The following is a 26,079-nucleotide window of genomic DNA, read 5'->3' as shown; positions in this document are numbered from 1 at the left end:
ATGATAAAGCAGTGTAAAGTCTCAACCTCGAGTGGCTTTTTCTTTATCACACTACAGATTAAACAATGAGTCACAGTGTTAGTCATTCAAGGCGTTTTATTCACAATGGAATAGTGTGTAAGATGTAGGAGTTAAAGTATCCTCGCAGAATCCCATCTGACATTCTCTGTTCCTGTCAGGATTCTGACGAGATGAGCCGGAGCCACTCGGAGGGAGCTTATGCTAACACCATCCTCCCAAATCACCATCACCACCACCGTACCCACCACCGAGTGTTCGAAGACTTTGCCTGCTAGGGAGCCGGCCGGCAGGTCTAGTGCTGTTGACGTCTGCAGAAAGAGTGCTCTCAGTGCTGAAGGTGGGCTCAGTGAAAGACCCTCAGAACTCAGTGCTAATCTCTCTCGCTGTCACCAGTTAAAGCTACAGCCAAAGTCGAACTCTAAACCCTCGCTTCGAACCGAACACAGGCACGGATCGGACAATACAGTCCAGCAGGAGACTCCCTGAAATCCCGTCCTTTCCCCCATCCTCTCCCAGGAAATGATATCAGTGGAAACTCTACGATTTCTACACCGAATACCTTGGTATTGGGCCTCTACTATATCAAGGCATAGACTGCATGACATCTAGACCCACTTTATACTACATATCCTGTTTGAAGCATTACAATTTTTACTTTATATTTTGTCAGCTGTTAGTTTTATTTGGTGAATTCTTATCTTGTGAAATATTACCATTCAGATTAATCTACAAATGTAATTTATGTAGTTGAATCATGGCTATCAACCCTTAGGATCCAGAGGGTAAGATAAATATTTTAACTCTGGATTTTCACTGAAATCATGGGGGACGGTGTAGAATAGTTTGTGTTTCAGAAAAGTAATTTGTATCCATCTCTATTGGATATGTCTGGTAAATGTTTCCTTTATCTAAAATGGTTTAATATTAAATAATCCACAAATTTTGTAATGTTATTTATAGAGATGTAACGTGTGAGTGGTAATGGTTTCATTAGCAGTAATAACATAATCTTCCTGTAAGGTTACTTCTCATTGGAGTCCCAAATGATGCGTACAGTAAGCCCCCCAGCCTACCGGAGCCAGAGGAAGCCTTTGTGGTAACCATATGGAAAAGGTTTGTTTCATCCATCCATCAGCTGATGGATCCACTCCCCCAGACCTCCCAAAAGTGTTTAATAAAACAGACCTTATGTTCCTAGATTCACTTTTGAATGAGCCGGAGTGCAACAGTCCCATAGAGAATGATAAACCGGGTTTGCTCAGCATACTCACAAACTATGAGTAATCTGATGCACCGCAGCGTCTGGCTAGATGTTTAAAAGTCGGTGGATGAGTTTTTCTCAGGGTTCTTAGCTGTGAAATGTCTAGCGGTCTCTTTGACAAAAGGCCAGATGTGTAAAGCATTTCAATCAGAAATCCTCGGCTTTTCTGTATGTGAAATTCAGCAAGCATTGACAATTCATAGACTAAAAACGTTTCCATTTTCGCTAGTCCTAATATCATAAATGCCCATATTGAATTTGTGGTTACAGATATGGCTAATATTACTGTAAGTCAACTGTGTAGCACCCCTAATATTTTTGTTTTCTTGTAATCTGACATTTCAGGTACAGTTCTTCTCTGATTATTATTGAGTTAATTTCTAATTTAATATGATGTGTGTAAGACTTCATGCCTTAAAGGTTGTGCTATTAAAATAAGCAGAAATTGTCTCTAATTTTCTCCTGCACATTTGGTAGCCTACGTTTTTTTTTTTTTTTCCACATTCAGAAATAGGGCACCACAGAATTGTCTTATATATGACAGAGCTGTATATCCTCTATTAGTTGCTCTGGTGGGTAGATCCCATCAGCGAGAGAGATTTTGCATCATTATTTTCATGTTTTGCAGAATGCATTTCATATTTGGATGTCATATCCAAAACATGCAGCACATAGTCCATCCATATAAAATTAATCATGGGTAATATGGGCTTTAAATATCAGAGTGGCATTTTTTAAGGTTCCCAGTAAGAGTCTTGATGGCACACTGAGTCGGTTATGCATAATAATACAGTTTACTGTCATAAATAACTGCTGTCAGCTGTGAGACCAGAAGAGTTGGGATACCAGTGCATGTCCAAGATTTGCTCGGGAACAAATGACTCAGATTTGATTTAGCATTATCTGTCAACCTCATGCGCTTGTCCAGTTGTAAATTTCTGCATTTGTGGCCTATCCTACCTGTGCAGAAGGAATTACCCCACATGTTGAAATGCAATTGCCTGTGCACAATTCACAGGTCTTTTTAAAAAGGGACTATCTTTTATAATCCTTGCTATTAGGGTGGAAACTGTTTTCTATGGAGCAATAGAAGGTGTTTTTGTGCAATCCAGCTGGCAGATCTGCATCAGAAGGAAGATGCTTGCACACCGATTAGACATTTCTCCAAACTGAGGTCAATGTTGTTACATGGTTGTTTAGCAATTAACACAGCTATCTTCACTATATGTATTGTACTGAATCATGATTTCATACAAATTACATCATTTTCTTGAAACACTACAGGTGAAAGAGATGATAGGCGTGAAATTGGACATGATGTAGAAAGAGGAAAGGGAAAAGCAATATTGGAGGCACAGCAGGAACAACCGGAGGAACTTTTGGTTTGGGACAATGTCCAATTCCACCATGTAGTGCTAGTGCGTGCATGGATTGAAAATCACCCACATTTTGTTATTGTGTTTCTTCCAGCAACTTTTCCTTTTCTAAATTCAGTTGTGGAGTAGTTTGTCTGGGGATGAAAAGTGTTGTATTTAACCACTTTCTTTTCTTGGATCCATAACTTCAGAAAAAGCATCATATAGATCCTAGAATGCATTACCTGTGTTGCATTTATATGAATAACTATTCGGTGTCACACTTTATATTAGGTGTTTAACTAATATGTACTTAGATGTACATGTGTTCATGTAGTGTTGCAAGGGTGAACGTGATCAATGATTCATTTAAACGTTATTACATAGTAGTTAAAGACACAATATAAAGTGGGGCCAATTCAGTAAATTCAACTTCCTGTGGAGTGTATCCAAATCAGTTCAAATTCACACTCATGAATTGAAAGGTAGTAATCTGATTCTTCAGTATTGAATTTAACATAAACCTGCTGTGTTAGTTCTTCATTAATTAGTTAAATATATAGAGCTTAGTTTGGAGAAATATGTCAGATCTGTCCAGAAAACTGTAATATTCCTTTATCTCAGGGGTGTCCAATTCTGCTCCTAGCTGGAGGGCCACTGTCCTGCCGAGTTTAGCTCCAATCTCAATTGAACACACCTAAACCAGCTAATCAAGGTCTAACTAGGCTCACTAAAAAAACTTCCAGGCATGTGTCTTGAGGCAAGTTGGAGCTAAACTCTGCAGGATAGTGTTCCTCCAGTACCGAGTTTGGACACCCCTGCTTTATCTGATATGAATTGATCTTCACATGTCAGTTTGAAGACATTCAGCTCTGTGTGTATTTTTAAAACTGTGCTACGCTGCTTTAAATTTGACATGCTGTTCCTTTTCCACCCGCTTTTGCCAGCCAGAGCACTATTTAGCTCCGAGAGGGGGCCATAAAAAGAGGCACTGAAGCAGCATATAGCGCAAACAGACTGTTGAGATTTCCACACGATTAAAGGCATCAAGACTAATAAGGCTAATTACCCATTACACTCCAGAACCTAATGGACTGTATACCAGACCACAGAGAACACATAATACAGTTTGTACAAAGGTCTGCTGTTATGACCATGGTTTCTGTTAGAGCACATTTTATAAATGTAACGATGGTACGTACTGCAGTCCAAAAATAAAATCTTGAGAAATTAATTGCTTTGCTTTTCTTCACTGAGATATTGCTAAGCACGCCTCACCATGTGCTTTTTGGATGGGCTTATGATTCCACGAGGATGCTGGACATATTGACTGAATGTTCTGGGTTCATTACAAGTTCATTACAACCCTATTGACAATATGATAGCGAGCAGCAGAAAACAATAATTTTTTTTTGTTAAAATCCCTTTTGTGATGCATAACCAGAAGGCTAAAAGGATGCTTTAGACAACTTTACATTTTAAAAAACACACATTACTGATATTTACAACGTGATCTCGTGATAAATATTTTGTCGAACTAAGGTGGGGATTTTGCATGATTTAAAAAAAAAACATTTCTGTCCAGAAATGCAGCATAATATAACATTTTATGACCAAATAATCAATAGTTCCCACAATGATTGCAATCTCATCTAGATATTAACTAGAAAGTTCAAAATTAAGCATTTTTAAGCACTTGTTAAAGGGATAGTCCACCCAAAAATGAAAATTATTTTATCATTTGCTCATTTCATTCAAAACCTCTGACTTATGTGTAATATATATTTTGTATGAAATGAGCAAATTATAACAGAATATATATATATATTTGTTCGGTTCACATGACGTCACTGTAGTTTTATGCCACCATCTTGATAACCGACGGTCTCAGTAGTGCCTGCAATATGTTGTGCAGTTGGCTGCAACAACAGCCGAAAGAGGAACCCCGAACTGGTATTTTATTCTATACCAAAAGAAAAGGATATAAGAAATGTTTCATTTTGTATGAATGTCTCATATTGTATCATGTCTCATCTTTCTGTGTGCACACACCCGACCCGAAGCGTGCAGCCATAGACCCCTTTACAGCGCGCGAGTAATGAATTGAGCTTTTTGGAGAGTATTCACATAAAATATGTCGGTTATGTCTTAAACAGAGTTGCCATCCAGTCTCTTTGGAGAGAGAGAGAGAGAGAGAGAGAGAGAGAGAGAGAGAGAGAGAGAGAGAGAGAGAGAGAGAGAGAGAGAGAGAGAGAGAGAGAGAGAGAGAGAGAGAGAGAGAGAGAGAGAGAGCAGCCGAGAGAGCAGAGACTGTGTTCTCTGTGCTCTCAGAGGTGGAGACAGAAGAACACTTCCTGATACACTGTGATCACTATAACAGCATTAGATCGGACTATTTCACTAGATTCAAACAGCTAGAACCAAATTTTATGGCATTGCCAAATTCAAAAAAATTAAATCATATTTTGGGAGAAAATGAAAAATCTTCCTCAATCACAACAGCAGCCAGTGGTCAAAACTAAAGTCAGAATTGTTCTTGTCTTGTTTGAATGTTGGTACAAACGTAAGTGTGTGTTTTAAATGTTAAAAATGTATTCATGCATTTTTTTTTTTTACACTGACTGATTTTATTTTTATTTTATTATATTTATTGTTTATGATTATTTGTTGATTGCATGTGTAATGGCCAATGCTTTGGCAATACTGTACAAGTCATGCCAATAAAGCTCATTTGAATTGAATTGAGAGAGAGAGAGAGAGAGAGAGAGAGAGAGAGAGAGAGAGAGAGAGAGAGAGAGAGAGAGAGAGAGAGAGAGAGAGAGAGAGAGAGAGAGAGAGAAGAACAAACAAGCATGCAAATGAAAATTATCGAGCTATTTTTTTTTTATCGTGCTATTAATTGATTTATTGACTATCGCGACCGGCCTAATCCAGATTAATGACAGCTAGCCGCGAGCAGCTGGCAAGCTACCAACATACCAACATTTCCCATTATTAAATATAAATCCTTGGTGGCCAGGTGCCGCTCTTTTACGTCTTTTACCCATCCAGCAACAGCTGATACGTGTCTGTACTCTTGAAAGCCTTCAAGCGATCCATGGGGAGGGGTTATGCACAAGATATATATATATATATATATATATATATATATCTCATGGAAGGCAAATTGGGGCAAGTCTGGGGCAGATAATAAAGGACAAAAGAAAACCGGGGGTAACAAATAAGGATCATAGCCTAAAATTAAAATTTTATCCATGTATCTCTGTCTTTCTCTCTCATTCAAATGGGCAGTTTGGGCGGCCATACCGGGCGAGATCGGTCGTCAATATGGCGGCGTTTTATTTCTAGTGACGTAGGTGGCATATATGAATATCACTGACTTCCATTGTATGAAAAAATACACAGAAGAAAAAAAAAAAACTTCTAACTTATTCTAACTAATAAGGTTTGGAATGACTGGAGGTGAACTATCCCCCGTTAAACATGACAGATTTATACATATAACTCTATAGTTAGTATATGAAAATGTTTCGCTGAATCTCTGACAGTCTGCCACCTGCATGAGGATAAAACAAATTTGTGTGTGTTAAATGTCAAATATTTTATTGTTGTTTCAGTCTAATTTTGTGCAGTTGTAAACATATATACAACTGCACAAAATTTATAAACAAAAATAGCAATGTTAAGAATGAGAAAAATGCATGATTGTTGGATGTAAATTTAGGCTATACAAGTGAACTGCTGGGAAAAAGTTAAAATGGAGTAAAATTCCACTCAAGTAAAATGAGTCCTATATAATTAGATACTACTGACTTCAGCTGTCTTTGCTTATGGGTTACTGTGTACCCACAGGCAGTGTGTGTGGTTAAGGCCTCTAAAGAGGACATATAAATAGAGGTGAAAATATACAGGATCTCCTTAAGACTGATGTTTAATCTGGAACCCATTGGGTCTTGATTTGTAACCTTTCAATTTTGCTGAAGTAATGGTCACAGACAAATATATGCATTAACCGTCATATCGGTTGCTCTGGTAAGAGAGTCTGACCTGAAAATAAATACCAAATGCATTATAAACAGTATTAAGAAATGACCTGATGAAAGTAAGGGAGAGAAAAAGACAAGCACTTATGTTTATTTGAGCCCTAAAATAGTCTTTATTTAAAAATTTGTACAATAATATTGAAAACAAAATACAATAGATTCACAGAGAATACTTATAGTGAAAAAAAATCAACAAAGGTGAGGTTGAGAAACAGTCTTGTGAAAGTATACATTTCTGAGAGGAGCTGTAATCCCACGCACCTTTGCTGACCCCTAAAGGCTAGTAGCGGCCACGCTCATTCTGTGATGAGTCCATTCATGTTGTGCATGTGTCGTTTAAAAACGTACAAAACATCACTTTGTAAAACCTTTCACAGCTCTTGTATGCACAAACATTTGACAACCAGCATCATGATATTGTGTAACATAAGTCAGTGTACTGCATTAAGTTTATAATTGCTTAAATAAAAAATAAAAAAAAATTCCAACACAGCACTAAGTAAATACAGCAAACACATATACCATGTACACATGTACCCCCCCACACCCCCCCCCCCCCCCCCAAAAAAAACACACAAAAAAAAACCTATAGCTATAACCCAATATGTTCCTATGGAAACACATTGTGTTGTAGATTGGTCTGTATTAGAGGCTCTCTGTAGTGTATCTTCAAAAATGCATCATCAGATGTTTCCGTCAGCAGGCCCTAAGCAGACCATCTGAATAGTATTGCACTAGTATTGCACTCCTCTCTGGTAGACAGCACAGGAACTAACTGTGTAATGAACAAAATTAAATGCTTTGACAGGCATATTGTGCAACATTACTGTTATCCAAGGCAGATTTGCAATGAATCTGTTAGTGCAAAACTTTAAAAAGTGTACCTGTTTAATCAGAAAAATCTCTTTGAGGTGGTATCAATAGTACAAATACGTATGCATTTAAATGCAGGTATTTGTAATAATATCTGTGCTCGTCTGTTCAGTATTCAAGCATTAATTATACATGGAACATTGCTGGTTGAAAAGCTTCGGTCAAAATTGTGTATTGTCTTGACGTTTGTTTGGCACTATTGAAGACAATGATTTTACCTTAAAATCAGACTAAGATCTAACAGGTTAGCACTAGTCTATAGGATTAATAAATTCAGTACCGAGTGTGAACTGACGTTTAAAAACGTTTCAACAACAATAAACCCACTGCTAGAACACAGAATCTGGATAAGGTTCCTTCATACTACAAAAACCCTATTATGTTAAATAAACAACTAAAAGTCTTAAACAAATCTGCTTGAGCAAAAGTGAAAAGTATAGTGAAAGGACAGCATATTTTTGAAGGCACAGCGATGTAGATGTGTTTGGTAGGGATCATTTCAACAGCTGCTTGGATTAAGACCCAACATAAAGAGATAGCCAATAATAAATCCCCTGTTGTCACAAAAATCTGGCATTTTTTAGTTGGTTTAAATAGTTTAGTCCTTTTTTTGGTACCGACAGCATTTTTGATACGTTCAGCATTGTGACTGCACATACCACCTACTAGTAAAGCATCAGCCCAATGGACGAAAATTGTTTATCTCCCCTTAGTCATTTCTCAATCTTCAAGGTTAGATTTTAAGTACTGTTGCCTTGTTCCTGTTCAAACAGCAGCAAGGCGAGCTGAGAGCGTGATCCAAGGCTGTCGAGGGTGCTCTGCACACATCTCTGGTAAATATCTTCACTAAGACGAGGATTACATGGCTGGTAGCTGTATTTCTGATGCAGGGCCGGCTCCACTGCTCGGAAAACATGGAGGCCAGAGTATTTGACGAACATTTCATATATATCCAGGTTCTCCAGGATCTCCTCGTTCTCCTGGACATCCGAAGACATGCGCGTCCGGGTCGTCATGTAGTCCGAGTTGTAAAAACATGCTTCGGTGAAAGAACTGCGATCAAAGTGGCCAGCCTCTTTGACCAAATCCAATGTATTGGGAAGAGGCTGGTTATGATAAGCAATGTCAGGATTGTAGTATTGGAAATGGATGGGAAAGAACACCTGCCAGTTGTTGATGGAGTTCATCCGACAGCGATTGAGGAACTCGGAGTTGATGCTGGTTTTCACGGTGGCGATGAAGAACAACGTGTCAACCGGGTGCTTCTTGGAGATGATGTCCATAAATTTGATTTGAGAGGGACTTTCGCTTTTAACGCTGATCCAGGGGATTTTGACCGTAGGATAACGGTGCTCGCAAGCATTGATTTGTGCTTTGACACTGGCGAAGATGTCATTCTGGTTGACTTGTTGGGCCTCAATTGGATCGTAAATAAAGAGAAACGTCAAGATGGCATTCTCACTGGTTTCGAAGGCGTTTGCGGCGTAGACTTCCAAAAACGGTTGAACATGCTCTCTGTCTTGAAGAGTGACGGGTAAGATGATGTGGACTCTAGTTGCTTCTGTAACATAAGGCATGGGGATGATTTCAATACGACTGAGAGGTCTAACCAGGTGGACTCTCTTGGTGATAGAGCGACTGTGTCCTTTCTGGTTAACCACTTCCAGCTGTAGGTCCAGGGTGTACTCCATCCCTCTGGTGGGGTCAAAGCGCCTGTATCCATTAATAAGCTGCTGCTTCTTCAGGTGCAGAACCGGCTTATACTTCTTGTTCAGCTCACCCATAGCCGTCTCAATGACGTCGGCTACGTCCAGCTTATCGATTCCATGGAGCTCGCACTTCGGAGAGCCATCAGTGCAGGAGTACACCTGATCTTCGGTGAAGTAATCCCACCGCAGAACCTCGAAACGTGTTTTGGGCTCAAAGGGTGGATTGATTCCTACTGGCCACAAGGCACTACGGTTGCCCTCAAAAGCCACCACACTCACATTTTGTATTTCCGCCTGTTAAACAAAGAGGTGTAGGATACCATTAAGCAATTTAAGATATTTGATGAGCAGGTTACAACCTCCATTTGAAAATTTTTAATTCTGCACTTTACCAAAGCACTTGGAAAATGATAAAGGATTTTATAGCAATTTTATAATACCCTTAAAAAGAGCACATAGAATCATAGTGCACAAAAGATCAAAAGAAACCACTGTTTCTTCTCAGTTTGGCATTGGTACTATTCAGCACAGGTTTAGCATAAGTGTACCTGCAGTTTTTCGATCTCCTCATAAGTCTTCTGTAGCTCGATCTCAGTGAAGTGTTTGTGAAGTCTGTACATCTGCTCAGGATCAGACACTGGGTGGACGGTCAGTGCATTATTAAACTGCAAATTATCTTCCTTACTAGGGTCAGAATTTTTTCCCATTTCATAAAAATAATACTTCTCCCCCTGAAAAAAACAAATGTACAAAATAAAGTATGGTTAGTGAGACGTTTTTATTTCAAATGTCAATTAGTGTGCAGTTGATTTAATAACACTGTTAATCTGTGTAAACTAAGACTGATTTAGTTTATATATATATATATAAGCCTTTTTAAGACTACTAATTTCAAGTGTAAAGTACAATTCCATCAAAATGAACTGAATAATCCTCCTTACATATTATTCATATTATGGGTTAAGAATTTTAAATGAGTAAAACAACTAGAGCTTGTCGAACAAGGGAATGGACCATTCCAGTTTATATATATATATATACACACATACTACATTTTTGTATCTGCTATTTATCAGCCAGAACAGCTTATCTGTATCAAGCCCGAATTTAATGTTGATTTATTCTTTTGGAAATCATTGTCCAGAGGAGGTACTTCTTCGGAAGACTTGCTCCAGGTCGCAACAAATGATGTTTAAGCAAAGTAAATGCTTCCAATTTTGACCCTGCAGGAGCTCTGCTGTATAAACAGATGTAGGAGGTATTACAATGATGTGCTGAAAGACAGGAGGTGCTTTGACGGTAAAGGCAGAGGTGGATTTATAACTGAATGAAATTCAAAATGGAGACAGTACATCATGTTTAGTGGGTCTGATTCACTGACTCTTTCTCCCCAGTAGCTCCACACAGACTTTGAGACATCTAATGCTCCTCTGATGGATTAATAGAGGTATCTATACCTGTTTCAGGAACAGATTAACTGGAGGACCTCAGACCCATCCAAACAAAAGTGTGACATATGGTTCAGTCTCTAAAGGACCTCAGACCCATCCAAACAAAAGTGTGACATATGGTTCAGTCTCTAAAGGTGAAATTCAATTTAAGAGCTGTGATTCTGTCTGGGCCAAAGCTGCAATGGTAAAAAAGTAGACAAACAAAACAAATGATTAGCTTAAATTCTTATGCTTATTTGCGATTAACAATAAAAAAGTTGTCAGTATTGATATGACTCTGAAATGTGTATGACAGAGTTTTCTTCTAAATTTTCTAGTTTAAGAGTCCAATACAAATTTTAGCAGCTGTATATACAAGCTTAATGAAAGACTGGACAAACACCACTGTAACATTAAAGAGAAGGCGAATTAAGAGGTTAACAGAACCACTAGAACCACAAAAAAAGAAAAAGTGTGAGGTTTATGCAAGGCCTTCAATAAAGGCATTTAGTCCATTTCTGGGCAACTGACATAAACTGTTTTATGTGGCTCTAGCCCTTAATCATTGTTTAGGGTCCAGCTGACCCTACTGGACATTTCCTTCATTTTTAAAAAGTGTTACCTTCATCTCAGGGGCATGAAACTCTGTGACTTTTCCTAAATAATCTATCTATCTAAACATGCACAAGCAAAACTGGGCTTGATTTGGTTGTTCTAAAAAAATTTACAGTTTAAGCTGTTTGGGGTCAAAATGACCCCAATTGAAAATGAATGGGAAAATTAAAAAAATGACTTGGCCTTTGGAATTAAAATAGACCCACATTATCACACACCCTTCACCATACCTAGAGATTGGCATGGTTTTATTTCAGTTAGCCTAATAGCTGGTTTGATTTGCATTGAGTGATGATCTTATGGAAAGTACCCCATACCAATCTCTAGGTATGATGAAGGGTGTGTGATGATGTGGGGATATTTTAATCCCAAAGGCCAAGGGAACTTTATCAGGATGCATATTATCCTGGATCCATGAAATAACTGGCCTTTAAAAATAAAAATCTGCCTGTCTCTATGGGAATTTAACATAGGGGTGTCCTGACTTAAGGCCTCATTATGTTTCTGCGTCAACTCCACGGCATAGCTACGCCGTCACTCTTACGGTGTCGTGGCCTATTTATGGGTCTGCGTCAGGTTGCGTTGCATCTTGGTGCGTCTGACCAATCACAGCCCTTGGGGTCTGCGTCGCCTCGACACGTAGTTAAAAGTTTTTGGAGGTGCACGTCGAGCTACGGCGGAGGGGTCGGAGAGGGGTTCGCTTCGACGCAGAGGGGTCTGCGGGGGTACGCCGTCGATTCGACGCAGAAGCATAATACAGGCTTTATGCACCCTGTATTTTAAGGAAGAACTTATTTACTTATGATACATTATTCATACACAAAGACAATTGGTGTCCTTAAAGGTTCGATTTTTCCTCATTTTTCTAATTAAGGCATTAAGATCAATTTCCAAAAGATGATTTTTTTTCCCTCTTTTTAGGCAACTTTAGCATGGGTGTCCTAACTTCTTCACATCACTGTATTCTTTACCATGCTTCACATTTCATGTAGTCCTTCATAACTTAAGTAAAAGAAGCAAAAACAAAGTGTAAGGCAGTGCTGCACAATATCTAGGTGCGCACTGGCCTGCGGGGTGCAGACTCTAAGAACCTGAGCCGATTAGACCGCATAAAAGAGAAAAGTGAATCTAATCTGATCAAGCTATTAAAAGAACAAGAGAAAACACTAAGCCACAATTTGCACCATTCTAAACGAAATCACAGCCACGTGAACAAATTAAACCAAAAAACAAGTAAAATGTATAAATGTACAAGTGAATGTTGGCATTTATAAAACAGGCCTTATGGATCAATAGTCAGTAGTATTTGTATTGCATTTAATCATAATTTAAAATGTCTGGTCAAGTGGAAAGGGCAAAGCTAAATAAGGTGTTTAGTAAAGGATGCCAAAACATTTCTACTAGAAATTGATAAATGATTTTCTTTCTTTTTTTTGCTCTGTAATTGATGAGTCCAATTAATTAATTGTGTAATTAATATGTGTGTGTGTGTGTGTGTGTGTGTGTGTGTGTGTGTGTGTGTGTGTGTGTGTGTGTGTGTGTGTGTGTGTGTGTGATTAAAGATCACCAAAATGATATGTATTGTTTGAATTTCATAATAAAATGGACAGATTTTTTAAGTTGAGACTGCTTCATATTAAAAGTAACATAGCACACAACTTTTAGTGATTATTGGATGGCAGGCACGCAATAAATTCTTAAAAGATTTTAGATTAAAAAAAACATATTACAGATTAAAATCAAGAAATTAATATTGTCAATCCAGAGCTAGCATCTGTTGTAGCTTATCCACATTGTGCATGAAATAGACTCTGAACAGTCAAAACGAAGACAAAAACAAATCAGAGCGAATTAACCATTTTGGCATGAAACAGAAAATAGCTGTTTCGGCAGCCAAAATTTTGGTGCATCCCTATTTTAGACTCTTTCTTGCCCTCTCTGCTGAACTCCCAGACAGGCTCTGGGGCAAACAGGGAACTGAAAATGCAGAAACAGTCACTGACTTGCATCACTCTAACCCAGCGAGAAAGACAGGAGTACTGAAACTGAATGTGGTGTGCTGAGACTCCCAACCTCTCCCTACAGTAGTCAGAAGAGACAGACTGCAAAATCTAAAAGGTATTTCAGGTGAGAAAAGTCATGATGCCATGTTACCACTGCAAAAAAAAAAAAAACTTTCCAAACGAGTACTGTTTTGTACTGTTTCTATGCTTGAAGACGATGGGAAGAGCAACTAGAACTGAATTTAAATCCAGCAGTTACTGGCAGTGAGCGTAAAGACCTGGATAGAGGTGAAACTTCAGATGTTGAGATAACTGACAGACTAAAGCAGCAGACTAGAGACCTTCCCTTTAATTGCTGAGAAGAACAGTAGCCTATTTCAAAGGAGACATCTGAACCTTGTCTTCGGTTGTTGCATACGTATGCTGAGTTGAAAAGCAGTGAGATTTAGTTTCATCAAGAATAAGGCTCCACTGGGTCCCTTGCAGTAATACTGAGACACACTACTAGTATAAAGCTGTCTGTCATCAAACACAGAAGGTTTACCACAGGGAGTCTGACTCTCTTCAATCAAGGCCACAGAGATGGAAATTACAGACACTGATAGCTCATTCAAATAATCTGAAAATTGAAAATATGCCAAGTATTTCTGTTTTTTTTTTTATACAAAAGCATTTCCAATAACACCAAGGTCTAGTATCTCAACAGACATTTATCTAACAAACATAATTATGATTATGTGTGGAACAAAAACAAAGATAATACTCATATAATGAAATCCCTCTGTGGCTTCTTAACTTGTAAAATTCCCTAAACACCACCATTACACTTAATTGTATGATTAGCATATGGTGCTCCAAGATCCAAGAAATATGTCATTAAGTGTGTTTAAATGCACTTAAAGGCTTTGAACTTGAACTTAAAAGGTTTGATTTGAGCTGCACTGAACAAAATGTACGTTTAAAATGTCACGTAAATGCTTTAGTCTGAGTGAAATTGTATCAGGCAGTTTTTTTGTGTAAGTCTGACTAATAGAGCCGGATAATGCGATTGTAGCTCGGCCTCATCCAGCTTGTAAATACGTTTATCAGACTACCTTTGGCCTCGGTTGGTGCGCTTGCTCTGAAAAACAGTGGTGAAGTGCAGCATGTATCAAATCCTTTAAATATATCTGATTATGCTTTATGTTGTGTATTTGTGGACAGAAAGAGGAAGATTGTAGCGAAGGGGGAACAAAGGGGGACAGAATCAGAAATAATGGAAGATGGACTTGAACTTGCATCACCCAAATGAGCTAAACATGTTGGGGCTTGTAAACCGTCAGTTGCCAAAAAATTAAAATTATCCCATAATTTACTCATCCTCAAGCCATCCCAGGTGTATATGACTTCCTTCTTTCAGCTGAACAGAATCAGCGTTAAATCAAATAATATCCTGGCCCTTCCCAGCTTTGTAATAGCATTGAATAGCATCTGAGTTTTTGAAGCTCCAAAAAGCACATCCATCCATCATAAAAGTAATCCATACAGGGGTTAATGAAGGCCTTCTGAAGAAATGCATTTTTTAAAGAAAAATATTCATATTTAAAACTTTATAAACTGTAATCACTGGCTTCCAACAACAGCAGTACGCAGGTTCACGAGCAGGGTCCGAAATTAACTTTTTGGCTCACCTGCCACGGGGACTGGTAGATGAAAAAATCCACCAGACAAGCATATTTTTTACCGGCCAAAATAATAAACAAGCCTTTTGGTGTCACATATACATTCATTTCAGTACATTTAATTGAGATAAGTATTATGTTGAATGAATAAGAGTACATAGAAGTCAAATCAGAGCAACAAATAGTAAGACATGGAAGATGTGAGCATAGAACTAGTGCTCATAACAGTACATTTGAAGGTTTTGTAAAACTATCAGATACTTTACCGAAAGTAAACATTTTTTCCGATTAATACTATCAGTTAAACAGATTAAAAGTAAAAAAAAAAAAATATATATATATATATATATATATATATATATATATTTTTTTTTTTTTTTTTTATATATATATATATACAATGCAATATCACGTACGAAGCAAACATCCACAAGCAAATGAAAGGCGCTTTCCGAAGTTGGCAACTCTAGCGAGACGTTATCTCTGTATTCCTGGGACATCTGTGCCATCGGAGACCCAGACTCACCCCACATCATGTAGACTAGAGCCCGACCGATATGGATTTTTGGGGGCCGATGCCGATACTGATATTAGGGAGTAAAAAAAGCCTGATACCGATATTTCGGCCGATATTATTTATGTGTATATTATAATACAGTAGCAATATTATTTATGTGTATTATAGTACAGTATACCAGTCAAAAGTTTGGACACTTTCCTATTGGTGTGTACAAACTTTTGATGGGTACTTTACACAGTAGCTATAAACAGAATAAATATATTTTATAAACACGTTTTGCAATGATCACTCAAATGTGGTAATCAAACACTTGTGTGACACAGATATGTAATGGAGGCAGGGGGAATGATAGAATGAGAATTATACAGCTGAGCTGTAACCAAACTAGTTTGCATTGCATGTTATATTATATTATATTATATTCTAAATACTGTTGCATAATCTTCACTAACGACGACTTTGTCTTTTAATTTAGTCATAACTTGTATCAATAAATATATAAAAAGTGTCACTGACAAAACCTTATCATCTTCTATTTTTACTCTTAATTCCTCTAATCTCTACCAGTGGAGGAAGAACTCAGATCTTTTTACTAAAGTAAAATGAATAATATCATAATGAAAACGTTTTTAATTACATATGTACAGTACTTTTATACTATTTTAAATAATTAGTAAGCAAAATGTACTAAACGTGAAACTAGGCTACTCTTAATGCAAAATGGCCCTATATAAAGTGTTATAATTATATACATTTTTGGAATATTGCTTGATGTTGTAACGTAGCGTTATCAGGCAGAATGAGCTTTAACACTTTGTCTACACCGGACGCGGCCGTTACTGCTCGCGTCGCAACAGCTGTTTACCCTAGACAAAGCAGAAGCAGTTTACTGTCGGAGATCGCTCGCGCCACGCATTTTAATCAATGTTTCATCAACCAATTGCCTTAATAAATAAGAAGAAGGCCTAAATATAGCAGACAATATAATCAGGACTTCTCAGCTGCGCGCTTGCAATAGTCACAAGCTCACACAATACGTGACAGAGGCTTGTAGCAGAGAAATCAATTCTGTGAATTACACTGCGCAAATCACAAGTAGGCTACTACCCACCGGATGAAGAAGGGTTGGCTCTCAGTCTCCACAGGCTACATAAAATATTCATTTTATTTTATTTTATTTTATTTTTCGTGTTTGCATTTATGAGGAAAAAACAATGTTACAGACGCGGCAGTTCAGCACTACGGACGTGAGCGCTCTGAAAGCGGCACTAATGCTTTGAAACTTTCACATTGACATCAAACAGAAAGCACAAAACCTTTCGTTTCAAAGTGAATTTCGTTTTGTATTAATTGTATCTTAATTTTAATCAATGTTTCATCAGCCATTTGCCTGGATTTAATTTATAAGAAGTAAATTTAGCAGACGATAGATAATCTCGACACGGAGGCGCCTGCGGGTGAACTGGAGCTCGTCTCATGAACCGAAACTCAGCGTATAGACCTGAGAATTGAAATATATCTATATTGAAATGTCTACTTTTAAACAGAACAATTCAAAACGAAAGACAGACAGACTCATGTAATCGTATGAAATGTGCATTTCTCTCTGGCGCGCGCTCACTGAAGATCGCGAGTCAGCATCGTCAACTTCATCTTTGGCTGACACTGACTGAAAACACTTGTTTATTAATAAACAATTAAAATGTCTCCTTGCTATATTTGTTGTATTCATAATCATTATTTTTGCCAGTTCTTGTGACAGCTTTTAGGTGCTTTATTGGCAGCGCCACCCTTACATGAATCACCGTACCCGCATTTTTTTAAATATTCATTTATCGGCCATTATAAATGCCGATACCGATAGTTAGGAAAATGCCTAAAATCGGCCGATAATATCGGTCCGCCGATATATCGGTCGAGCTCTAATGTAGAAATGTTACTTTTTTAAGTAAAAACTAGACAAGCTGTGGATTGAGGTAGGCCTGCTATTTTTATTTGACGAAAAAACGTAGTCTGATGAAAAAAAGCCGTTTTTTCAAAGCTTCAAACTGATTCAGTGTTTTCTTTTTGTCATCTTAATTTGTTAATTATTTAAGTTAAAAAAATATATTTAGTGTTGGTCTATTTTTGGTGTGAAGAAGGTTCACACACGCTTCTTGAGGCACACACACACACAAGGTCTCTCCCTCTTTGCAGTGCGCGATACACGGTTTGGAGCACAGTATGAACGCGCTCTTTCTCGCTCGCTCTAGATTCCTGGAGATTTGAACTAATTTGCGGGCATCAGGGAGCCGCTATCAATATGCGGGAGACTCCCGGAACTTCCGCAAGACTTTGGATGTCTGAAACATTCACCCGCCAGTGTGGCAGATAGCCTTTTGAGATTTACTCGCCAAACGAAAATCTACCCGCATTTGGCGCTTGTTAATTTCGGACCCTGTTCACGAGAGATTCGAGTTCCAGCAGAAGGGTGACCTCTGACGGAAGGTATGACGTAGCTCCTCTTCTCATATCAAAATCCTTCGACATTTTTCTTTAAAACTTCACATTTTAGACTTCTAATTCATGACCTGTGTTTTGTTTTATTATTTCCTCTGCACGTCGCATTCGTCGATTCTCACCTAAACTACGTCATATGTCCTACGTCATATGTAGAGTCAAAGGTCACCCTTCTCCAGAACTCGACTCTCTATTGAATGTGCGTATGGCCGTAAATATGGATGTTTTTTTTTACAAAAACCTATTGATTTGCTTCAGAAGGCATTTTTAACCCACTGGACTGTTTTCTTCATCCCGCTCCCGCCCGCGCCTGCCGATTTCTGACCATTACCGCTCGCTCCTGCAAAGTATGTGTTACACTCCCGTCCCGCTCCCGCAATATGTATGTCCACTACCGCCCGCACCCGCAAAACTTTGAGAATGTATTCCCGCACAATAATAGAGATGCATTGATTTTGGGTCTTCTCCCGTCCCGCAGGAAAAAACACGTATTTGTATTGTTATTATTAAAGAGATTCATGGGGTTGTTGTTTCGTTTCCCTGGCTTGCATGTATTCTGACGCACTGATCAGGAAGATGAATAGTAGTCCAAATGTCAGCCTTGCTTAGGTTTTGTGCTGTAAATACCTGTTTGAGGTTCTTTTCCACATCATTTATTGACATCTCTCCATCATGTCGACTCGCTAGGCTACCTCCCAATCCCGCAGTTTTTTTTTTAGCCGCCCATTCCCGCCCGCAGCAAGGTTCAAACCGCCCGCTCCCACGAGATTTGCGTTGGGTCCAGCGGGGACCCGGTGGGACTCAATCCCAATGCACCCATCTAATATGAAATACTTTTATGATGAATGGATACACTTTTTGGAGTTTCAAAAACTTGGACACAATTCCATGCCATCACAAAGTTGGGAAAAGCCAGGATACCATTTAATAACTTAACCTAGGACGGCTTGAGGGTGGTAATTTTCATTTTTGGGTGAACTATTCCTTTAAATCACAGGTCTGAAACTACTCCACCGCTCAAATATTTGAGGTCAGTAGGATTTTTGTTTTTAAAAGAAATTATTTTTACTCAGTAAGGACATATTAATTAACTGAAAAAAGGGAGTTATAATATTTATGTTACAAAAGATTTGTAATATTTGAAATAAATGCAGTTCTTTAAATTTTCTATTCATCAAAGAATCCTGAAATCACAATCTCCCCAAAAAAATTAAGCAGCACAACCAATACATACAATAATAAGAAATGTTTCTTGAGCAGAAAAACAGCATATTAGGATGATTTCCAAAGGATCATGTGACACTGCAGGCTGGAGTACTGATGCTGAAAATTAAACTTTGACATCACAGGAATAAATTACATTTTAAAGAACCCTTGTGGTTATAAAAAAAAAAAAGTTTATAATGTTGTTTATGTCTTTGTGGTGTTTTAATATGCTTTAATATTCAATCAATTCATCAGTATACACCATTGCGGAGTATTTTCTCCCTAAAACTGCAGTTTACCAAAGACTAGTCGCAGCCTCAGACATCACACCAACAAAATGAGTTTTTTGAAGTCGTCATCTTATTGGTTGAATTCTACAGGATTTCCTTGAGATGTTTGTGATGTTTTCTTTAATGGTCTATCTATAATGCCAAACCCCGTCACAGAAGAAGGAAGCCATGGTGTTTGACAACTTTGACAATGAGCGCTTACAGGAATCAACTAAACGCTGTTTTTATTTTTTTAAGTATGTGAAGTTTGCAGTGCCACTGTTGCAGTTAACTTTGACAATGTCCTTGAATAAATAATTTATTAGATGCATGCCAGTCTGTTATTGTAGGGACATCAAATTAAAATGTTCACACTCCTAAACATGACATGGAACAAAACGAACTGTGACTGATTGCTTTACATAACAGTCAGACGTTGGTCGGTCCTTGGCCAATGAAAGCTGCTATGGAGTTCAGACCTTCTGCCGTCAGTCTGAAGGTCTGGCTACGCGAGACTAAGCTGTTTCATCCCTCCCTACACATGACAACTATTCTCTCTGGATCAGCGGCAGCGCCAACGCAGATTTGATTGTCTGCTGTGACCGTACAAGTCTAAGGTTAAATAGACAATGGTTTAATAGCCAAATCGTTGTCATTTAGGAATAAGATCGCATAGGTATTTGAATCGAGATCACAATCTCTTAATGTTTAATCGTGCAGCTCTAAGACATACTGAAACTATTTACATATCTGTAAACTTCCACTGAAAGCAGGACTTCTCACCTCAAATTCTTCCACGCAGTTCGTATCAGCATAGTCAATGATGCATCGCCCAAGCCACTCGTCATGTCTGGCGCTGAGGATGTCGTTCCTGCAGTTCTCCAGGAAGGGCTGGAGTCTTAACAGAAGACTGCGGGACAGCAGGTATCCAAACCCCCCATAGCAATACCTCCCCTGCATCTCACCTCCGATGAACTCTTCTGGGCTGCCCATGTAAAGCACCCGGTCCATACTCAAGTGTTCCACCAGAGCCTTGACACGATCCGCCTGCGTGTATGTGTCATCCTGGGCGAGGTAGAACCAGTCGTACTCTGTGATGTAATGTTCTAGAATGTACTTTATGGTCTGGAACATGTTCCAGATGAGGCGTTCATCCCCGTGGGTGACCACAATCATCCCGTGGGGTATCTTGTGGCTTCTTGTGCCAGTGAAGAACACAACATTGTCCAGATGATGGCTTATGGTGCGGTTGACGGCCACACCCAGAGTGTTGATGGTGTTTTTGGATGTGAGTATTCCCACGAAAAGACGCTCTCGAATTCCCAGCTCTGTGCTGATGTATTTCGCCCTGTGGAAACCGACAGACCATTACAATTTATAACTCATGAATGTTTAACTCAGGACTGTAACTTTGTCATTTCAATGATTAGCCACACCAATCATGGAAGACTGTTTCCAGTAAAAAAAAAAAACAGTTTAAAAAAAGAAGTTTGGCCACATTGTGAGATTTAAACTTTCAGTTGCATGTTATAAAGATACAAGATAATACGAAATATATATTGTCACACTTATAAGAAAAAGTTGCATTGAAAACATTGTTGCTATTGTTAATTAAAACTAAAATTGAAAGTAAATCTATAAAAAAAAAAAGTTTTTTTGGTAAATTAAATAAGGCTGAAATTAAATTTTAATTCCAAATTGGGATTGGGAGCAGATTGGGAATGGAAAGTTCTGCGCGTGATCGATCACGCAAAAATTAAAGAAAACAAATAGCAGAGCAAATTATTAGGGCTGTGAATCTTTGGGTAGGCAGCGAATCGATTTGATTCACGATTCATAGGTTTTCGATTCGATTCAAGAACGATTTTTGCAAATTCAGAAAGATTCACATTAAAATTCGATGCGATTCGAATAATTCGATTCTTATTTTTTTATATGCATTCATAGGATTATTTAAATGCTTCCCCCAATGGGTCTTAGTCAGGGTGTGAATTATACAGCTGCCTTCGGGGGTCAGAGTGAAAAAAAAAAAAAAAAAAAAGAATTAACGACATTTTGTCTATTGTTAACGTTAGTTCATGTTAGTTTTTAATGAATCTATTATTCTAAAAAATATTTCCAAAGCCTATAAATTAGCATTTGTAAAAATGTAAACCAAGATTTAAAAAGGCTTTAAAAGTATAGTTAGTTCATCATGCTAACTATTTTGTAGGAACACAACCTTAAAGTGTTCCTGGTACATTAAACATCCTTCCATTGTGAGACAAAAAATACCATGAACTTTCCCAACTAAACCTTAACTAACGTTTCCTCATGGAATAGCTACTCTTTGTTCTCTTTATCCGACTGAACATTTTCCTTGTGGTTCTGAAAGAAAACGCGCCGGATGTCTACTTGTGCTATAGTAACGATTACGAATGCAACTTTAATGCGCATCTGATTCATGGATAAACCACGCGCTCTTATTTCAGTGTAATTAATGTTGTAGTTATTTCATCAGTTCAGTTTAACGACATTAAGTTACATTTCATTCATCATTCATGATTAATCGGAAGCGTGTGCATTTTAGACACCTATTATACGTTTTCTCTTTCCATGTAATAAATGCGCACCCTTGAATAAGTGGGGTTTTGCTTTAACTGCTCAGGACGGGTATGACCCATTTCCGTAAAACTTCAGTATCTTATCTTAAAGAAAATAACGGTGACGTTTCCACGCAACGAGGGCGTTGTTTCATAGCAGTGCCCGCGCAATGATATGGCAGCTTTATCAATGTCTTGCTTTCTCGATAGAGAGCTGTCATCTGCTCATGTGAACACCAATGGCTGTCCTGAGGAGAGCTCAAACATGGACTGCTCAAAAATCTGTAAATGAGAGCTATATGGGACCGAGCGCGAGCGAAATCCAGTGAAAGATGGTAAGAGAGCAGCGAGTATGTGAGAGCTGCGAGGACGCGAAATGACGCCGCACAACGCCTCAATTCGCGCATGTAGTCATTTAATGTTTATATGTTTTAAAGCACTGAATCGATATAGAATCGCAAATTATTCGATTCTTAGCATTTTAAATCGAATATTGACCGAAATAAACGATTCACGATTTGAAATGCATGTTTCAAGATCGATGCATATGCATCGTCAGGATTTGTAATCGATGCATCTAGAAAAGGAATGAATCGTTACACCCCTACAAATTAGGCTATCGTCTGGTTTAAGACATGCTTTTTTGGGCATTAAATAATGGCGCAAATACCAGTGAATTGACTAGCGCAATCCTTAGTCAATCATTTAAATTCTCTCCTCCCATAAATTTTGCATTTGAAAGGGAAACTTACAAATGCATATGCAATAACATCAGTCGATATAGTAGCTGACAGAAGTTTTTTAATGGCAAAAGTGTGTTTGCGCTGGCGAAAACTGTAAATCTGGCCTCAGATTTGAAGAATATAGTAAATATTTTGGGTCTCACATTAAATTCAAACGAACTGGGAGACATTTTTCAACTACTTATGAAGTGTTTGAAGCCATTAACATTGAGCAACATTGACTTTTCTTCCTTTAAAAAGCTGTCTCCAAGTTGGGGAAGGCTATTCTAGTTACTTTATCTACAGTATTTGTGCAATTCTTGATAATTTCTAGACCAGTGATTTGTGATTAAAATGGTCAAAGGGTAAGTTCGGCGTTTTACAAGTAAAGCCCTGAATATGGACTGCTCAAAAATCTCGAGCAGTCAAAAAGACTGCTCGAAATCGAACGGTTAAGATTAAAATTTGGACACATGCTGCTGTCCCGAGAATTTTAGGTTTTTGTGTTAGCACCCCCCCACCTATACAATGGTTTCATAGGTGCCTTGGAACAATCATTCATACAAACGCATTAAACTTTAGTTTACAAAGACGTGAAACTCACAGAGTGGTCTGGGGTGTTCACTGATATGCTCACGCAAAAATCGCTGCAAAAGATGCTTACCAACAGGTTTTATCGTAGTTTTTGGAAGAATGTCCGGTTGTAGGCTTCCGGTGACGAACGCTGGCGCGTGTTAGCTGCCGCTGTCTCCGGGGTGCTTATTTGTTTTAATTTGTTTTATATGTTTTAATGGTTTAGCTTACGCATTTTTTATATAATTTTTTAACAATTGGAGAAAATCTCAGTCTGATATTAAACTCCTGTCGTGAGAGCCTACCGTGGTGTGTTTTGTTGCCTTCTGTGTCATTTCCCGGCTGTTGAAGATTGGAACAATGAGGCTTTTTTCGATGGTTCCATGGAGCATTTTGAACTGGATTATTTTATTGACTATATTTCAGCCGGCTGTGTTGGTGCTTCAATATAGCGCCGAAGAGCTTTTAAAGTTCCGGTTAAATCAATATCCATCTCCTTTGGATCCTTATTCCTATACTAACATTCCTAAACCCCGGCGCAAATATGTTCACCGCGGATCAAGACGGAATTATACTTAATATGATGCACACTCTATCAGATCCTTCTGGTCCTCATCGTCGCGATCGACTAGCAAAGTGGAACGAATTGTGGATCATCATCTGCTTGCTCGTCTAGGAAAGTCAACTATCCATGAATCTACAACGAACGTTTTTACGTTTGGATTGCTGAACATTCGTTCAATCAACAACAAGGCGACGTTGGTTTGGGACTTATTGAAAGACTGTGAGTTTGATTTTCTTTGTTTGACTGAGACATGGCAGCAGCAAAATGATTTTTCACAGTTGAATCAGTCTATTCCTCCAGGGTTTACTTATGCATGTCAGCCCCGAGTTTTGGGTCGAGGTGGTGGTTTAGCAATGTTTTATAACAAGAAATGGAAGTAGCTTTTAGCTATAACGCTCCGGCAATGTTGAATACTTTACCTCACGATATACGCAACAGTCTGAGTCTTTCAATTTTTAAGTCACGTCTCAAAACGTATTTATTTAGACTAGCTTATCCTGAATGATGTTAGTATTGAGTATTCTTCTTGTGAATTATTTTATATTGTTGACTGTATTATTTATTGTATTGCTGTCTCTTTTGTATAACTATGTATTTTATCCTTGTAAGGTGTCCTTGAGTGTCCTGAAAGGCGCCCTTAAATAAAATGAATTATTATTATTATTGTGAGGCGTTGGAAAAATAGGTCCACAGTTTTACAACGAATGGTAAAACACCTGTTGGAAAGTATTTTTTGCAGCGATTTTTGCGTGAGCATATCAGTGAATACCACAGACCACTCGGTGAGTTTCACGTCTTTGTAAACTAAAGTTTAATGCGTTTATATAAATGATTGTTCCAATGCACCTATGAAACCGTTGTATAGGTGGGGGGGTGCTAACACAAGAAACGAAAAATCTCGGGACAGCAGCATTTGTCCAAATTTTAATCTTAACTGTTTGATTTCATCAGAAACGATCTTAAAACAGGGCTTTACTTGTAAAACGCCGAACTTAGCCTTTAAGACCATTAAAAGACCACTACATATTTTCCCATTTTTGGATAAGCCCATTTTATTTGCCCAAGAGTTTGTGTATATATATCTTGTATATATAGTTTGTATCCGTGAGCCAGAAAACAAATGTTTCAGATAAATTTAGCAGTCAACTATCAGGATGCAGCATTGTAAACCCGTGCTGGGAGAAAGAGGTTAGTATGAGGTCAACGTGAACTGATAACCACAGACAACTGACTCTTTCATGCTATGGGATTAGTTAACAACAGTACTGTCTGTAACCTTCCTAATTTACTTCAGAGTATTGTAAGCGTTGACTGAAATGGAGAAATGAGCACCATGGTAGCCACCCTTGAGGATTATAGAGTTCCCAATGGGATGTATCAACTGTTACAGTTACAGTATAAGCTTGCCACAGGCCTGTTTCATCTCGTTCCTATGAAAAAATATTGAAATACCTCTTAGTGTTTGAAATACCACTGAGCCATTGGCAATCTTGTTGCAAAATTCTTTAAATAGCAAAAGCAAATATTTGACTTATCTGTAATTGTCAAAGCCTAAACCACCAGCATTGAAGTGTTGAGTTTAAGTCACGTTACTAAAAGCTTAAGCCAAACTCAAAGCTCAAAGTATTTTGTATTTTGTCTTCATTATGAAAAAAATACAGATCTTTAACAACTAAAATCACTTATCTTGCCAAAATGTCATCTGTTATGCTAGTAACGTTAGCTATACAATTTTATATCTCAACGTTCTTTAATTTTGAGGAAACCATGAACACGACTCATTTATGAAAAGTATAACCAAGATTAACTTCATGAAAACAGCCTTCAATTCCAGCAGCAGAAGTAAACAACAACACCGAGAACAGAGAGCCTACATAACTTATTATTATTCACAGCTGTCCTTCATAAAAATAGTTACAGTACTTAACGTTACACGTTGACCTCGACCATAGTACTCTATCCCCTAAGTGGACTATTTTAGATTTTAATTGAGACTTAATTTCAGTCACCAATAGAAGATTTGATTGTCTTTGGGGACATTTAGAGAATGTGTGTCTCTAGGCTATACTAGTAAACATAACGGTGTTTTTAAATTAAACAAGGTAAATTAGGCCTACATCAGGAATGACTGTTTAAAAATACATACATCGACTGGCCTAGATAATTATTCAT

The 26,079-nt window shown here is 38.1% G+C and overlaps 2 protein-coding genes across 2 annotated transcripts in view; one reads left to right on the top strand and one right to left on the bottom strand.

Annotated features, from left to right (window-relative positions):
• asic4a (acid-sensing (proton-gated) ion channel family member 4a) overlaps window positions 1-3,871 on the top strand; it is a 185,309-nt gene extending 181,438 nt beyond the window's left edge. Inside the window, exon 10 of the mRNA XM_077216169.1 lies at window positions 180-3,871. Coding sequence (XP_077072284.1) covers window positions 180-296 — 117 coding nt within the window. The 3' untranslated portion in view covers window positions 297-3,871. The remainder of the gene's footprint in view (window positions 1-179) is intronic.
• Window positions 3,872-6,769: 2,898 nt separating this feature from the next.
• chpfa (chondroitin polymerizing factor a) overlaps window positions 6,770-26,079 on the bottom strand; it is a 19,896-nt gene continuing 586 nt past the window's right edge. Inside the window, exons 2-4 of the mRNA XM_077216990.1 lie at window positions 20,249-20,813; window positions 9,811-9,993; window positions 6,770-9,556 (exon numbers count right to left, since the gene is read on the bottom strand). Coding sequence (XP_077073105.1) covers window positions 8,294-9,556; window positions 9,811-9,993; window positions 20,249-20,813 — 2,011 coding nt within the window. The 3' untranslated portion in view covers window positions 6,770-8,293. The remainder of the gene's footprint in view (window positions 9,557-9,810; window positions 9,994-20,248; window positions 20,814-26,079) is intronic.

The sequence above is a fragment of the Siphateles boraxobius genome, unplaced genomic scaffold, assembly GCF_051911475.1.
Source record: "Siphateles boraxobius isolate OS27281-9 unplaced genomic scaffold, OSU_SipBor_1 7, whole genome shotgun sequence".
Lineage (NCBI taxonomy): Eukaryota > Metazoa > Chordata > Actinopteri > Cypriniformes > Leuciscidae > Siphateles > Siphateles boraxobius.
This window is presented reverse-complemented; position numbering and strand designations above follow the sequence as displayed.